The 17,205-nt window shown below is 35.1% G+C and overlaps 1 protein-coding gene across 4 annotated transcripts in view; it reads right to left on the minus strand.

Annotated features, from left to right (window-relative positions):
- Positions 1 to 242: 242 nt before the first annotated feature.
- kcnq1.2 (potassium voltage-gated channel, KQT-like subfamily, member 1.2) overlaps positions 243 to 17,205 on the minus strand; it is a 195,723-nt gene continuing 178,760 nt past the window's right edge. For all 4 annotated transcript variants that reach the window (XM_058767316.1, XM_058767317.1, XM_058767314.1 and 1 more), the window contains one exon: positions 243 to 1,408. In XM_058767316.1, the coding sequence (XP_058623299.1) occupies positions 1,256 to 1,408 (153 nt within the window). In that variant the 3' untranslated portion in view covers positions 243 to 1,255. The remainder of the gene's footprint in view (positions 1,409 to 17,205) is intronic.

The raw sequence follows: 17,205 nt of genomic DNA on the forward strand, positions 1-17,205 counted from the left end.
TTTATTGACATTAGCAACTGTAATCAAATTACATAAATTTAAAATGTAAGGCATTATATTACTGCGTTACCAGGAAAAGTAATTATAATACAGTAACGCGTTATACCCAACTCTGATCATGTGACACTGAAGACTGGGGTAATGATGCAGAAAATTGTATAAATTTAATTTTAAAATATATTAAAACGGAAAATAGTCTTTTAAATTATAATAATATTTTGACAATTTTTACTGTATTTTTGATTGAATAGATGCAGCCTTGCTGAGCATAAAAGACTTTCAAAACATTTAAAAAATCTTACAAACTCCAAGCTTTTGAATTGTAGTGTATAAGAAAATGGTTATTCTGTTATTTATCAACTATATATTGAGTATTTCCATATTTTTTTCCATATTGCTGTCATCGGCATTTCATAAAAGCAATAAGCCACTTGAAGCTGCAGTGATTTTACCATGGTTTTAGGAGTAAAAACACGCCTTACTGTGCATCACTGTAACATACTATGTGGCTTTTTGCTTTACAATAAAAAAAACCTCAGTGTTAATTCAGCACTAGGCAAATGGCCAACAGACGAACATGTTTGGTGAAAAAATCCAGGATGAACGGATTCACGCCAGATCCTTCCTCAAAATGGCTTTGTGGTTTCTGGAAATGAACCGCTTTTTCCGTCAACTCACCTCGCCTTTCGACATTTAATTATCTCGGATGAGAAAAATAATCAGAGATTCACTCAAACGAACGGAGGGAAAAAACGCGACCGGAGTCCTGACAGATTGGCTGTTGGGAATCTTGGCTCTCGTCTAAACGCCAACAGCCGTGAATGGCCTCCTTTCTCAGCGCGCTATTAAACTTCATTAGAATCTATCATGGGTGTTTTGCTATTTTGATAAGCCCTACCACAGCCATACATCAACGGCAGTGTTCATTCCCCGAGCACATGCTCACTGTGTTCATGTTCCTGCGGGCTCTGGATTGTGTTGTGGTTGGAAATGTGATTTATGATTTCAACCTTTGTTTTGGGTTTGCGAAAACCTTCCGAAACGGGTCCCACAGACTCGAAACGCCACCGCTCGAGGCCCTCGGTGACCACAAAACCAATCGAATGACTAGAGACGGACAGTTTAGGAGATTCTGAGGGACATCCAGGTCTTCTTCTTCGCCTGTTCACATCCTAGACAGAAACGGGAAAAGCAAGTTCTTCCTCTCGGACCGCGTTTCCCACAATGCATAGCGTGAGTTCTGGTGGCGAGCGGGTCACTGGCTCTCGTCCATGCTGACGCCCAGCCGCTTCATGACGGTGACGCGAGAGCTGTACTGGCTGGGTTTCTGCAGCAGCTCTGGTTTGGGCTGGAAATGCTCCGTCAGGATCTTCAGGACGTTCTCCAACTTCACGTCCATCTGAAGCACCTACAAACAAAGAGACATTGATCTGAGAAATGAAGCCGTTTTGCTGGATTTTGGGTATTGCGCTGTAGAGGGCTACTGACTAAAAAGGCTGTGCGAGGGGTTAATCCATGAACAATCACCATTGTGCTCCAGTAATGCACTTAACCTCAGATTGTTTAACCCTTACAGTAAGAAAATCAGGCTAAAGTCCACTCAGAGATGTGTGTTAAGATTATTTCTAACAAAATATTATTGTTTACTCTAAAGGCGCATATTACTGCATGAAAAAGCATTAAAAAGACAGTTTGAAGTAAATTAAGCGATCTTATGGTCATATTTCTATATATAATATAATAAAATAATTTATTTATTTAATTAACTTTGCACTATGACATTTGACATTACTTTTTCATTGTAATATTTTTTTTAATTTAAATTAGTATACAACAATTACTACATAGATGTGTACAAATAAATAAATAAATACATATTTTCTGTTTTCATTTTAATTTTACTTAAATTTGAATAATTTTGTTGTTTTTTGTAATTGTAGTCATTTGAAATTTTTTTATAATGTTTAATTTGTTTGTATTAATTTTTATTTAAATTTTAGTTTGAGTTAAATTAAAATGTGAAATGCTGCTCTGGTAACTTGCTGGAATAAAATAAGTTACATTTTTATATTTGATTTTACATCAGTTAAAGTTTATTTTTTTTCAAGTAAGGAAATTTCAGTTTTACATTTTTAATTAAATTTAGTCTTAAATAGTTTTAGTTAACTATAAAATCCCTGCATTACAATGCAAACATTTTTAATGGTCTTAATGCAAAATAATTTCTTATGAGATTCACTGTATTTGCACCATATTGGTTATTTATATATTTTTTTATTTGTTTATTCATTCATTCTTATATTAGATATTTCATTTGCCTATACCTTTAATACGTTTATACTTTCATATTATTTCTTTCATATTATTTATTTTTTCATTTTCTATTTTAAGATTTACTTTGACTTTTACAGTCATCTAACGCTAACTGGACAGAGATCAACTGATTTAACACTTTAAGAGCATTTTCTCTTGAAGAGCACTTTCCCTTTAAGAGATATGACCCATTTTGGGGTGAAATATGACCTGGATATGCTTCATAAAATTCACCCAGTCAGGATACTTTAAGTATATTTAAATAAATACTTGAAAATCCAAAATCAAATGCATTTTGCGAAAAGGTCAGAACATTGGTGACAAGAACAGCATCCATCAAACAATATGTGACATTAACACAAATTCTCAGAAACAACCCTTCATGCATTCGTGTTTTTCTTTCAGAATGGGTCATTCATTTCAGATAGCTACTTAAAATACCCAGTTTATGAGCCCTCGCTAGTCATCATTTAACCGTCCAGCACACACACAAAACAAAAACAGGCCGTAAGAAACCTGAAACGCCAACACAAGCCACGAGAAGGTCTGCGCTCAACAGTGCGCCGTTTCACTGCGAGCCGACAAAAATATATTTTCATAAAGAGAAGGAGCATTCACTGCCTGTTAGAGGGGAAATATAAATCTGAACCATAAACATGTCATTGATAATCTACGGCATTATCTGCATTCCCAAGCGAGGCGCTGCGCTCAGATTAGGAATTCCTCTGGTCTGTGGAGCCGGAGCACGTTGACCCGCGGAGACCCCTGGAAAAACAACTCTAAAACAGCCACAGAAATTGTGCTTGGACTGCAAATTCACCTCGCAAACTTTAGTGTTTGATAAACTGCTCTGAGAACAGGCGGGATTGATGTTTTATGCCCAAATCACCACCAATGGAAGCAAGAACGAACAGCAAAGGTACTTGTTTTCTTGGAGTCTGGAGCAGAACTGATATTTCAAGTGCAGAAAAGCAGTAAAGTGTACCTATTAATTAGTTATTAAAGGAATAGTTCACCCAAAAAAATGAGAATTTGCTGAAAATGTACTCACCCTCAGGCCATCCAAGATTAGGATGAGTTTGTTTCTTCATCAGATTTGGAGAAATGTAGCATTGCATCACTGTCTCAGCAATGGATGCTCTGCAGTGAATGGGTGCCGTCAGAATGAGAGTCCAAACAGCTGATCAAAACATCACAATAATCCACACCACTCCAGTCCATCAGTGAACATCTTGAGAAGGGAAAAGCTGTGTTTGTAAGAAACAAATCCATCAAGACGTTTTTAACTTCAAACCATTGCTTCTGGCTAAAATATGAATCTGTAATCCATATTAACGCTTCCTCCAGAGAAAACGTTGTCTGATCTGAATCAGGAGAAAAATATGTACAGATCAAGCACTGTTTACCAGCCAAGACAGTGCAAAGCAGCTCTAAACAAGTACACTACCAGTCAAAAGTTTCTGAACGGTAAGATTCTTAATGTTTTTTAAAGAATTCTCTTCTGCTCACCAAGCTTTATTTGATCCAAAATACAGCAAAAGCAGTAATATTGTGAAATATTTTTACTATTTAAAATTATGGCTTTCTATTTGAATATTTTTAAAAATGTAATTTATTTCTATGATCAAAGCTGAATTTTCAGCATCATTACTCCAGTCTTCAGTGTCACATGATCCTTCAGAAATCATTCTAATATGCTGATTTGCTGCTCAAGAAACATTTCTGATTATTATTATTAATATTTAAAACAGTAAAAAATTTTCAGGATTCTTTGATGAATAGAAATTTCATCAAATCAGCATTTATCTGAAATAAAAAGCTTTTGTAACATTATTCACTATACCATTCAAAAGCTTGGAGTCAGTATAATTTTGGGAAAGAAATTATAGAAATTAATACTTTTATTTAGCCAGGATGCTTTAAATTGTTCAAAAGTGATTATAAAGACATTTATCGTGTTACAAAAGATTTCTATTTCAGATAAATGCTGTTCTTCTGAACTTTCTATTCATCAAAGAAATCTGAAAAAATTCTACTCGGCTGTTTTCAACATAATAATAATAAAACAAATGTTTTTTGAGCGTGAGACTTCTGAAGGCTCATGTGACTGAAATGCTGCTAAAATTCAGCTTTGAAATCAGAGGAATAAAATACATTTTAAAACATATTCAAAAAGAAAACAGTTATTTTAAATAGTAAAAAATATTTCAGAATTTTAATGGTTTTGCTGTACTTTTGATCAAATAAATACAGACTTGGTGAGCAGAAGAGACGTCTATAAAAACATTAAAAATCTTACTGTTCAAAACTTTTGACTGGTAGTGTATGTGAGAGGATTTTGATGTGAAAAGACAACCGGAGATGGATTTTTTCACTGGAGGAAGTGTTATTATGGATTATGGACTCGTATTTTGGCCAGAAGCAATGGTTTGAAGTTTAAAACATCTTGATGACAGATTAGTTTCTTACAAACACGCAGCTTTTTACTGCACAAGATGTTAACTGCTGGACTGGAGTGGTGTGGATTACTTGTGGATTATTGTGATGTTTTAATCAGCTGTTTGGACTCTCATTCTGACGGCACCCATTCACTGCAGAGCATCCATTGGTGAGCAAGTGATGTAATGCTACATTTCTCCAAATCTGATGAAGAAACAACTATTCATTTAAGGATGTTTTAAAAGTAGAAGTCGTCAAAAAAAAAAAAAAAAAACTTTCTTGTTATAGTTCAATTTACTGTCCACCATATACAAAATCTGAACATTTAGAAAAGAAATAACACCTCTCAACAACAGCAGCTCCTTGAATACTTGCGCTTTGCTCAGCTAAATAGTAGAGTTTCTGTCTGAGTTTTGCCAACTGGATCTTCTCCTCCTGAAGATGAAATGCAAAACAGCAGAAAGACTTTGCTTCCTTTAAGCAGACTATCTATCATGGTTAAGTAAATAATCATCTCCCCAAAAAGAAGAATTTTATCTTTATGAGCTCGGTGAAAAACAACACGCTCCGTTCCTTCATTGTGCTGATAAGAGCTCTGGGGTTCTCCAGCCGCTGATGAAGCGTTGGCTTGTTTTGAATCGACTTGACTGCTCGCCGTCTCTGCTGCGTCTTCACATGTCAGACTGGAGGCTGGAGTGTAGCCAAAGCTTTTAGATTGCAAAAATGCCTGAAGAAACTGTTAGCAACCAAGATAAACTGTGTTTTGGTTGGAGTCTCAAAGCAGCTGTTTCATTCACGAGACACATTAAAATGTGTTGTAGTGTCGTGCAAAATTCAGATCAGATCTATCTATCTATCTATCTATCTATCTATCTATCTATCTGTCTATCTATCTATCTATCTATCTATCTATCTATCTATCTATCTATCTATCTATCTATCTATCTATCTATCTATCTATCTGTCTATCTGTCTATCTATCTGTCTGTCTGTCTGTCTGTCTATCTATCTATCTATCTATCTGTCAAATAGAGTGTAGTCTGACCTCTGCTTGTGCTTTCTTTTATTATTTTTTTCCTTCATTTGTCTCATTTTGTTATTTGTTATTTTTTAATTAATTAATTAATTTTTCTTTAAAGGGGTCATATAATGGTACATGCACTTTTACAAGTTGATTGTACTGAAATGTGTGTTAGCAGTGCCTGTACACAACCATCATAAAATGATAAAAATCCATCCAGTGTTTTTTTAATCTCCTTATTTGTTTTACCCTGTCTCAAATCAAGCCGCTCGACCGTGACGCCACACGGTCGGACGCCTCCCACGATGGTTGATTGACAGCAGTGTTTCAACACAGACCCGCCCTTGCTCGTGAGCGAGCTGTCAATCATAGTCCGCGTCATTGTTGATATACGCTGGAGCTGTCTATGAGCAGAATGGCGTCTAAGCGATTGTGGTGTTCTGTTCTCGGGTGCAATAATGAACACAGCAGTCATTTTGATGTTCCTAAGTCCGAACCGCTGAAGACACAGTGGCTGAGTTTTGCTTTTGAAGGGAATATTCCCCACGAGCAACGTCAATGTTTTCATGTTTGCGCGAATCATTTTTCACCAGACTGCTTTATAAATGAAGGTCAGTATAAAGCTGGTTTTGCTAAGAAGCTGCTCCTGAAAAAAGAATCGGTACCAACTATTCGTGTTCCTGCTGAACCTCCAGAAGAAGTGAGTGTAACGTTTAATTAACCTTTATATTAATCTTTATATTAATCTTTGCAAATCGCTAGCACGCTTCACGATGTATGTGGCTAATGTTTACATTCAGGGTACATGCATGTTTTCTATTCTGACGTTCTCAATATAATTAATAATCCCACGTTTATAATGAACAAAACGTTATGGTTATTGTGTTATTACAAACTGTGTACGCAGGTATTAAAGTTAACATGATAACACTACACTAAGCTTACTTTTGTAGATGGTTTATAACGGTGTCTGTTAAGAAGTAATGTAAAAAATTTAAATAAATAAAAAACAGTTATAACTGCATGAAAATGAATGGTAACACAATACCTGCAAAATACTGTTTACATCCTGCAAATGCATATGATCCAAGACTATAAATACTCTAATTGATGTCTTCTTCGGGGCCGTCATCCTGTTCCGGGTCCGACTCCGGTTCGAATTGATACGGTTGCACAGTATCCTCAGAGACTCCCGCTGCCATTCTTCAAAATATACCCTCAACTGTTGTCAAGGCAACACTCCACGTGTGTTAGGTCAAAACGCCCCACAGAACAGAGGGGCGGGGCGAGCAAAGCTCATTAGCATTTAAAAACACACGCACTAAAACTGTGTGCTGAAAACAGAGCTGTTTTTGAGCAGGTAAAATGAGTGTTTTCTTACAATACTAATGAGAATTTTTAATTAAAGTATATTACAAACTTTCAATTTAGACCCTAAAGAATCATATTAGCTTGTACAAAAATGGCATTATATGACCCCTTTAAGTTTTTTCTGTCTACTCATATTCTTTGTTGCTTTACTTTCATTTATTCATTCTCTCTTTCATTCTTTGGTTTGTTTTTGTTTCATTTATTCTGTTGTTTTTGTTTGTATTCATTTATGTATTTTTGTTTTCATTCATTCATACATTCATTCATTCTTCTTTCTTTCTTTTTCTTTCTTTCTTTCTTTCTACCCACTTTCATTGTTGATTCAACCAAATCCCTGTGCTTTACTTGTTTCATTTATCTTTTTTCACTTCTTTCTCTGCATTCAACCATCTTACAACATTACTTTCTCTCTCTCTCTCTCTCTCTCTCTCTACAGTCTTTCTGTGTTTTTTCTTTTTTCTTTTTTCAAACACAAAGAACATACTGTATCTGCCAAGCTTAAACAGACTCATTCATCTTGGCTAAAGGGCGTTTCTGTGCACTCGCTCAGGTCACTAAAACTCACATTCAGCACTTCACACGAATCAGATCAACACACCTCAACCTGTGCTGGACGGATGATAAATGTGTGCAGAATGAATCGTGTGCTCAATCACACTCTCGTTTTTACATTTTTATAAAGCAAAATTTCCACCATGATGACAGACTCCAGGACGATGCACACACTGAACTTTACTGCTTAGAGTTGGAAGTTTGTTCAGATGAAGTATTTTCAATGCTGAAAGTGTGTAACTTTGAGCTCAAGAGTGTGACACGTGACGGCTGGTCAGACATGAACATGTTTTTCTGCCTGTATGGAGGGCTGTGGTGTGTGAAGACATGTGATACGAGGACAGCTGTCCCCAACACATGCAGGGACCCCAGACTACACACCTGACATCACTAAACACCCCAGCGTGCATGCACTTCATCTGTCCTTTGAGCTACAAGTCACTGGACTCATATTCATGTGTTTTTTCACAACAATATAATGAATAGCTTAAAACAAACCACACATGTAATGGCCAGCAGGGTTGTGCATCATTCAGAGTTGAGAATTAAGAATTCCGTTCAAATTGCAGTTCAATTCCTGAATATGAAAGGATTTAAATTTGAATTTGAATTGAATTTAGAGAAATTTATTTAAATGTCATTTTCTTAGACAGACTATGAATATTCAGGATGGATGGATGGATGGAAGGATGGATAGAAGGATGGATGGACGGACGGATGGATGGATGGATGGATGGATGGACAGAAGGATGGATGGATGGATGGATGGAAGGATGGAAGGATGGAAGGAAGGATGGATGGATGGATGGATGGATGGATGGAAGGAAGGATGGATGGATGGATGGATGGATGGATGGATGGATGGAAGGAAGGACGGACAGACAGACAGACAGACAGACAGACATAGATAGATAGATAGATAGATAGATAGATGGATGGATGGATGGATGGATGGATGGATGGATAGAAGGAATGATGGATGGATGGAAGGATGGAAGGATGGAAGGAAGGATGGATGGATGGATGGATGGATGGATGGAAGGAAGGGCAGACGGACAGACAGACAGACAGACAGACATAGATAGATAGATAGATAGATGGATGGATGGATGGATGGATGGATGGATGGATGGATGGATGGATAGAAGGAATGATGGATGGATGGAAGGATGGATGGAAGGATGGATGGATGAAGGGAAGGACGGACGGACAGACGGACAGACAGACAGACAGACAGACAGACAGACAGACAGACAGACAGACAGACATATAGATAGATAGATAGATAGATAGATAGATAGATAGATAGATAGATAGATAGATAGATAGATAGATAGATAGATAGATAGATAGATAGATAGATAGATAGATGATGGATAGATGGATGGAAGGAATGACGGACGGACGGACGGATAGATCTATTTAACTCTGAATCCATAAGACCTATAAACCTTCAAACTTGTTTAGCTCAACATTCAATTTATAGCAAAACAACAACAACAAAAAACAGATGAAGAAAGAAAGAAAGAATCAGGGCACCATGACACACCCACTAATAAATGTGGCAAATTTCACAAGTTTTTGGCCTCGTCCCTGAACGAAAGAAGGTCAAAGAATGAAAAAATGAAGAAAGGAGGGAGGCCTGTTTTCTAGAGCAGGAAGTGAATCAGCAGCACCTGACGCACATGATAAGTATCAAGGTCTTTGCCACGTGCCGCTACACGGCAGCCAGAAGCGTTCCAGGGGGCCGCGGCGCAGCCTAATCTCTCAAAGCTACTTTTGTTTCTCTGTTTCACTCGTGAGGAGCGACAATCTCCAGCAGAACAAACGCCTCTCATTCACACACTCGCAGGACAGCTCAGGTCCGCTCGCTCTACCGTACACCACACACCCGGCTTCACATGGACACTGTTATCATTCCCACAAAGGACAGACAGAGTGAAAACAAACAGATGAGAGGACAGAAGATGGAAGGGTGACGAGCAACTTCATGACCTACAAAATACAGATCAGTTGTTGAAGGAAGAGTTCACCTAAAAATTTAAAATAGCCGTTCCAACACAATTTGTGCAACACAAAGCTTTGAGGGGGGTGGAGTTATATATAGTTATATATTGGCATATATAAAATTGCATCACATTTGAATGCAAATGTGACAAGAATCAACACAAGAATCGATGTTTGCTGTGATATTCTGTAAATAACGACTTTTTCATTAATTCTTTTTTTAAATTTAAGTATTTTTTAAATGTTAGACTTTTTTTTGTATTTTTAAACATCATAGTACAGAATCCTATAGATTGAGGTTATCATCCTTTTGTGTTATTTATTTATTTATTATTAATTTTGCCATTGGTCACCATTTACTTTATATGGAAAAGAGCCACATGAACATTCTGCAAAATATCTTCTTTTGTGTTTCATGGATGCAAGACGGTCATACAGCGTTACAATTTAATTGCTAATAAATTTCACAAATAACTATTAATAAACATCAAAATGTTGAAGTAGAAAGAATGAAGCAGTATTTCCTTGTAAAAGCAACTTCAATAAGCTTTGTTTCACTTACAAATTGAAAAATAATTTTTTTACAGTGCAGATTTGGAACGACATGAGGGCGACTATGAAATGAATTTTGGATGAACTGTTCCATTAAAAACAACAAATTTCTATTTCATTATGATTTAAGCACCAATAGTCATAAAAGAAAAACACAAAGTCATTAAAAAGCACAATAAATACTGGAATATATTTAACCGCAAACTGAACCTAAAAACGCAGCATAAAAATAAGGTGCTTATATCAGGCAGAATATATTCAGTTTAAGTTTTATAGCTGAGACCTGCAATAAAAATGGTTCAAAATGACGAGAGTAAATTGAACTTGGCCTGATTCTCTGTCACATTTGGCTGAACGTTTCTCCATGCGCTCCGTCCCACAAAAAGATTTTCGATGGCAACAAAACAGAGCTGCTTCTCCTGGTAGAATATATTCACCAGTAAATCTTCCTTCTCTGCTGACATATTTCAGTCTTTAGATTCATTTGGGTTTGTAGTTGATTAACATAATCTGAAAGGATCTTAGGGTCTGTTTAAAGGGGCCAGTAAACATGGGGCCAGTTGGCCCTTTAAACATTTGCGCAGACAGACAGCTGAGCGCCTCTCTTTAATGGTCCCTGATGGAGGCCGAGGGCAGGCGTGGTCACAGACCCCCTTTCATACACTCGGTATGGGGCGAAGGTGTGTGTGTGTGTGTGTGTGTTTCTGGCCTCTGAAACACTGCTTTATTTACACAGTCACCTCTGAAATGTGTCCACATGGCTAGATAAAGATGAAGCCAGATCTGCTCACTATTGTGCACATATGAGCTTTCGACTGGAAAGCTGGGTAATTTATCGTTTATGAAAATTAATATTGTTTTTGAAATTACATTTCATTGTAGAAAATGTATATATCTAATTATTTTGCATAAAAAAAAAATCCTGTTTTAGGAACAGTACAATTTTTTTTGTTGTTGTTGCAATACTTGTTCATGACAATTAAGCACATTTTCACCATCAATTCTCAAAAAATCTAATTCTCATGACTGTACAAAAATGATAATAAATGTAAAATGAATTACAATGAATTAAAAATATTTTATCTATCTATCTATTACTATCTACTACATTTCATCAAACAATTAAAAACAATTGCATTTTGCATGAAGAAAATCAGAAAACTGTTTTTAAGAACAGCAATGTTATGACAATTAAGCATATAAATTCTCAATAATTAAAAAAATAGAAATTTGTACATAAATATTTGTAATATTTTAAAACCATTAAAATCAATATATGTACCATATCAACATAAAAATAATCTCTTCTAAAATATTTCATATGCTTTATATAAAATATAAATGTAAAAATATAATAAAAATTAAAAATGTATTAAAATGTATTATATAAAATTAATTAAAAATAAACATGAACATGTTGTATATTTATATATTAATTTTGAAACAGTAAATATAGTGTTATCATAATTTGGGGCAAATATGCAAACAGGCATAATAAAAAATATTACATTGCAAAACCTCTAACTAAAAGATAATATATATAATATATTAATAATATATTATAACATATATATGAAGAGTTTATTTGAAAAAACAGATAACCCGTTTTTTTTTTTTTTTTTAAATCATGTTTTTATGGTGTTTTATTGTGTTAGTTAGCTGTATTTTTTTTATTGTTAAAGTTATCTGTTTTTACTCTTCATATATATATATATATATATATATATAAAACAAAATATAAAGAAATACAAATATAAAACTTTTTTTTTTTCAAAATATAATTTATTTCTTGTGAAGTACTGATTTGTGATGCTTTGTGAGATTGATTCATTCACTAAAAGCCAAAAAAGGCATTTTCCTTCCCTCTCTCTCTCTCTCACACACACACACACACACACACGCACGCAGGAGCACAAGTGTCACATAAACGTGAGTGTGTGGGGACAGATGCAGTATTTTGTGCCTGTGGGGGCTTGTTGACTGAACACTTGTTTCTTTATGGAGTGACAGCTGTTAAACCACACCCACACACTCAACTCCGCCCTCCACCCGCCCAGCTCCTCAATTAAACCTTCTGTGAAGTCCTCATTAAAGCAACACTCTCTAATTACCACAACTGTCCAACAAAGAGCTAACAGCACCTCCATATACGTCCACGGCAGCAGTGATGATCCTCAAATGCAGTGCCCTGAAACCACAGTCCGACTCATTTACTGTAAGTTAACAACTAAAAGACCCAGACAGAGCAAAAGGAAACTGAATTACTGTAAGGCCCTGTTTGTGCAGGTGTTTGACAGCTGAGAAACGGCTGGCAGAAGCCGAGCCGCGTGTGAGAAGGTGCCCGTCATCATGTGAACGGAAAATCAAACGTTGTATGAATGCGGTATTTCAGCATTCCAGTCATGACCATCGTGAACCTCAGCCGATCATTTCTCAAGACGTCAAACTGAGTAGCTAACATGAGCTAACAATAGCATTTATTTAATAAATACTGACACAAAACTTTATCATTTAAAGTTGTATATTAACATTTTTGAAAGAAATTAATACTTTTACTCAGCAAAGATGCATTAAATTGATCAAAAGTGACAGTAGAGACATTTATAATGTTGCAAACAATTTCTATTTCAAGTAAATGCTGTTCTTTTGAACTGTCTGTTCATCAAAGAATCCTGAAAAATAAAACGTATCACCGCAGCACAACTGTTTTCAACGTTAATAATAATCAGAAATATTTCTTGAGCAGCAAATGAGCATATTAGAATGATTTCTGAAGGATCATGTGACACTGAAGACTGAAGTAATGATGCTGAAAATGTAGCTTTGATCACAGGAATAAATTATGTTTTAAAACATTCATATAGTAAGCTATGGAATCCTGTTTGCAGAATTAAAAAATAATAATAACAATAATAAAATAAAGGTAATTGGGACTTTTTAGTCTCACAATTTGGACCTTTCTGAGTTAATTCTGAGTTTATATTTCAAAATTCTGACTTTTTTTCCTCAAAACTGTTTATATTTTAAAATTTAGACTTTTTTCTCATAATTCTATGTTTGTATTTCGAAATTCTGACCCCCCAGAACTGAGTTTATATTTCAAAATCCTAATTTTTTTCCTCAGAATTCTGAGTTTACATCTCACAATTCTTTTTTTTTGTCTCTGTCACATATAAAAAAAGGTAATTATGGCTTTTTATCTTACAATCCTGAATTTTTCTCGCAATTGTGAGATTATATCTCGCAAATCTCAGAGTCCATTTCTCACAATTCTGAGTTTATTTTTTGCAAAAAAAATTTGCATTTACCTTTATTTTTTTTTATTCTGTGGCAGAAATGGGCTTATTTTGGGTTACTTTAAATTGTAATAACATTTCACAATATTACTGTTTTTACTGTAGCCTTGGTGAGCAGAAAAGAATGTGAAGTAAGTGCATAAAAAACCAACCCGTACAACATGAATGAACCCATGAAGGTCAGGATAATGGTAAACCGGTCTATATGAAAAGTCACAAAGCTGGAATTCAGATTCCTGCGGTTGATGTCACCTTCCTTTGAATGTGTGGAATTTCCCTGCCGATAACCGTCAGAAACATGAAACTATTTCATCTTTAGATCACAAACAATCTGTGTTTGCATTCATTCACGATCAGCTTCCAGAGAAACACTGTACTTCACTCTGTGATCCCTCCACCTGAAAACAGACCTAGCCTCTGTCAGCTCAGATGATGGGAAATGATGTCAGCGGATTATTTAAATATGTCATGGGAAAAGATGAAGATGAGCCGCCATACGTGCTCTTACTGTAAGCGTGGATAGTATGGCATGAGAACAGAATACAGATGAATGAAACGTGACCAGAGGTGATTGAGTTTCACATTTCAGCGTTGCTTTCTCCCACGGGTTCATCCTTTCTTCTTATTTATTTACATCCTGACGCCTTCCTGTCAGCTTTTCTCAGTGAACTGCATTGTGGCCATTCACACGAGTTCATAAACAGCAAACGAATGAATCTAGTAACACGTCAGTGTTCTTTCTGTATCATTGCTGTTACCGTTTTTGTTAATATTTTGAATTTGCTTTCAATTGAATCTAAGTTAACGTTTTAGTCACTTTGTAGTGTTTTGTTATTTTTTAAATTATTTTTCAATATTTTCTATTCATTTTAATTTTAATTTTAGTTATTTTACTTAAGTAAGTTGCATGAAAATGAGAAATGCTGTCTTGGCAACAAGCTTAAATAAAAAAATATGTTCAAGTTTTTTTTATATCTTATTTTATTTCAGTTAATGTTTATTTGTTTCATGTAAATATAAAATACTTTATCACTATATTGTGATGTATTTAAGAGTGAATCGGCTATCAAACAGGTAAAAAACATAGGGCAGAAAAAATTATGAAATTTTCATTAAAGACTGTGAAGCAAGCAAATAAATAAATTAGTGTTTTTTTTTTTTTTTCAGAATAAGACAATTAACATGTATTAGAAAAAAATAGGATTTATTTTGATTTAATCACAACTTTAATCTGCTTTAAGAAAATTATTACTAATATACATGCAAAAAATTGGACATCATTCTGACAATAATTGTAAACCATAAACATAAAATGTAGATTTTCGGATCCGTATTTATTTATTTATTAATTTTTTTTGAGAAATTAGTATGTCAATCCAGGAAAGATCAAAAGTGACAGTAAAGACATTTATAATGTTACCAAAGATGTCTAAGCTGCTCTTTTGAACTTTCTACTCACCAAAGAATCCTGAAAAATAAAATGCATCACGGTTTCCCCAAAAATACGAAGCTGCACAACTGTTTTCAATATTTCTAATAATCAGAAATGTTTCTTGAGCAGCAAATCAGCATATTAGAATGATTTCTGAAGGATCATGTGACACTGTAGACTGGAGTAATGATGCTGAAAATTCAGCTTTGATCACAGAAATAAATTACAGTTTAAAATATAATGCAAGAGAAGACAGTTATTTTGATTTGTAATAATATTTGACAATTTTACTGTTTTTACTGTATTTTTAATCAAATAAATGCAGCCACGGTGAGCAGAAGAGTTTTCTTTAAAAACATTATAAAGTCTTACTGACCCTACACATCTGAACAGCAGTGAATATGATACACAGATTCTGTACTCGAGTCCTACTGAATATTCGGTTTTATTCGGAAATACATTACATTACCGAAGTTAATAAAGTAACAAAGGCAATTTAACAGATTGTAAACTTCAACATGACCTCTGTCACATTTCTCTCAGCGAACACACTGACAGGGCGACACAGGTGACAGTAAACCTACAAACAAAGCCTTCCTGCTCAGTGTGACACTCCTGTCTCCGGTCCTTCTTTGTCCATTTCCAATCCAGGGACTGTCGCTCTGTCGGCCCAGCTTGGTATTTTTAGATTGTGGGTAAACACGAGCAGCGCCTGTCTAACCTTCCCTCCCCTTCAGCTCTGAAAGAACACAGTCAGGGGCAAATCACAGGCCTCTTTTAGCACCGGTGCCTGTTGACTCAGTGTGACAGAAATAGAGTCACAAGGAAATAAATACAGGTAACGCTTTCAAGGGAGAATTCAGAGGTTTCTATTTTGGATGGCTGTGGAAGAGCGAGACGCTCCGGTGGGTCTCAGGGACGGGTGTATGCCGGACGTGACGTCCCAGAGCGAGCTGGAATCTCATGATTGAGAATAAAATAACAAGACACAAAATGAAGATCTTGTTCGTGTGGTTAGGGTTTGGTCAATTAAGATTGTCTAGATATAAATATCTGTAAAATGGTCATTAACTGCTAAATTATGGCAGTTTTGAGTGCGCAAACCTTGGTGGAAAAATAAATGATAAAATAAATATGACACAGAAACAGCAGAAATACAGTTATACACTACTGTAGACAGGTTTGGGTCAGTAAGATTTTTTTTTTTTTAAGAAGTCTCTTGTGCTCAACAAGGCTGCATTTATTTGATTAAAAATACAGTAAAAACAGTAATATTGTGAAATATTATTACAATTTAAAATAACTCTTTTCAATTGTAATATTTTTTTTAAATGTAATTTATTCCTGTGATCAAAGCTGAATTTTCAGCATCATTGCTTCAGTGATCTTCATTCTTCAGTGATCCTTCAGAAATCATTCTAATATGCTGATTAGTATATTATTATCAATGTTTAAAAAACAAAATTGTTGTGCAGCTTCGTGTTTTGTGAAAACCTTGATACATTTTTCTTTTCAGGATTCTTTGACGAACAGAAAGTTCAAAAGAACAGTATTTACTTGAAATAGAAATCTTTTGTAACATTATATAAGTCTTTATTGTCACTTTTAACCAGTTTAATGTACCACTTCTAACTAAAAGCATTAATTTAATTAATAAACAACAACAACATGTATGCATCCAAACTCTGAGACAAGTAACAAATGCTTTAAAAAATGCATTATTTTCTCATTTAAAACAACAATTTTCATTATTTGTGATGTAGACATGAACTTAACCCATTCTTCAGTATGATTAGAGATGATCCAAAGGGCATCTTGACCTTCAGTGGAAATAAAAAAACGTCTGTACAAAGGGTCTCATTATTTGCTTGGTCACTTAGATATAGTGAGCATTTCTTATTCATTTTGTATCAACTTTTTCGTTTGACATTTGCAAAACTTTGTATTTTCAAGATGAAAATAAAAACAAATCTAGATTTTCAATGTGGTCTCAGACATTTGGAGCCAATTGTATATACAACAGGAGTGTTTATGGATGGGTGGCACCGTCTAATGTCTCCTGAGGTTTATTGTGTAAACAAAGTTCTCTTTTGTGGGGTTTCAAAATAGCCAAGTCTGTGTGACAACATTCCGTCCAATCACAGCACAGCAGTGCTTTTTCACCCAATCAAAACTCAATAAGAACCACAAATCTGTGTGACAACATTCCGTCCAATCACAGC

This window comes from Onychostoma macrolepis, chromosome 25 (assembly GCF_012432095.1).
Source record: "Onychostoma macrolepis isolate SWU-2019 chromosome 25, ASM1243209v1, whole genome shotgun sequence".
NCBI classification, from domain to species: domain Eukaryota; kingdom Metazoa; phylum Chordata; class Actinopteri; order Cypriniformes; family Cyprinidae; genus Onychostoma; species Onychostoma macrolepis.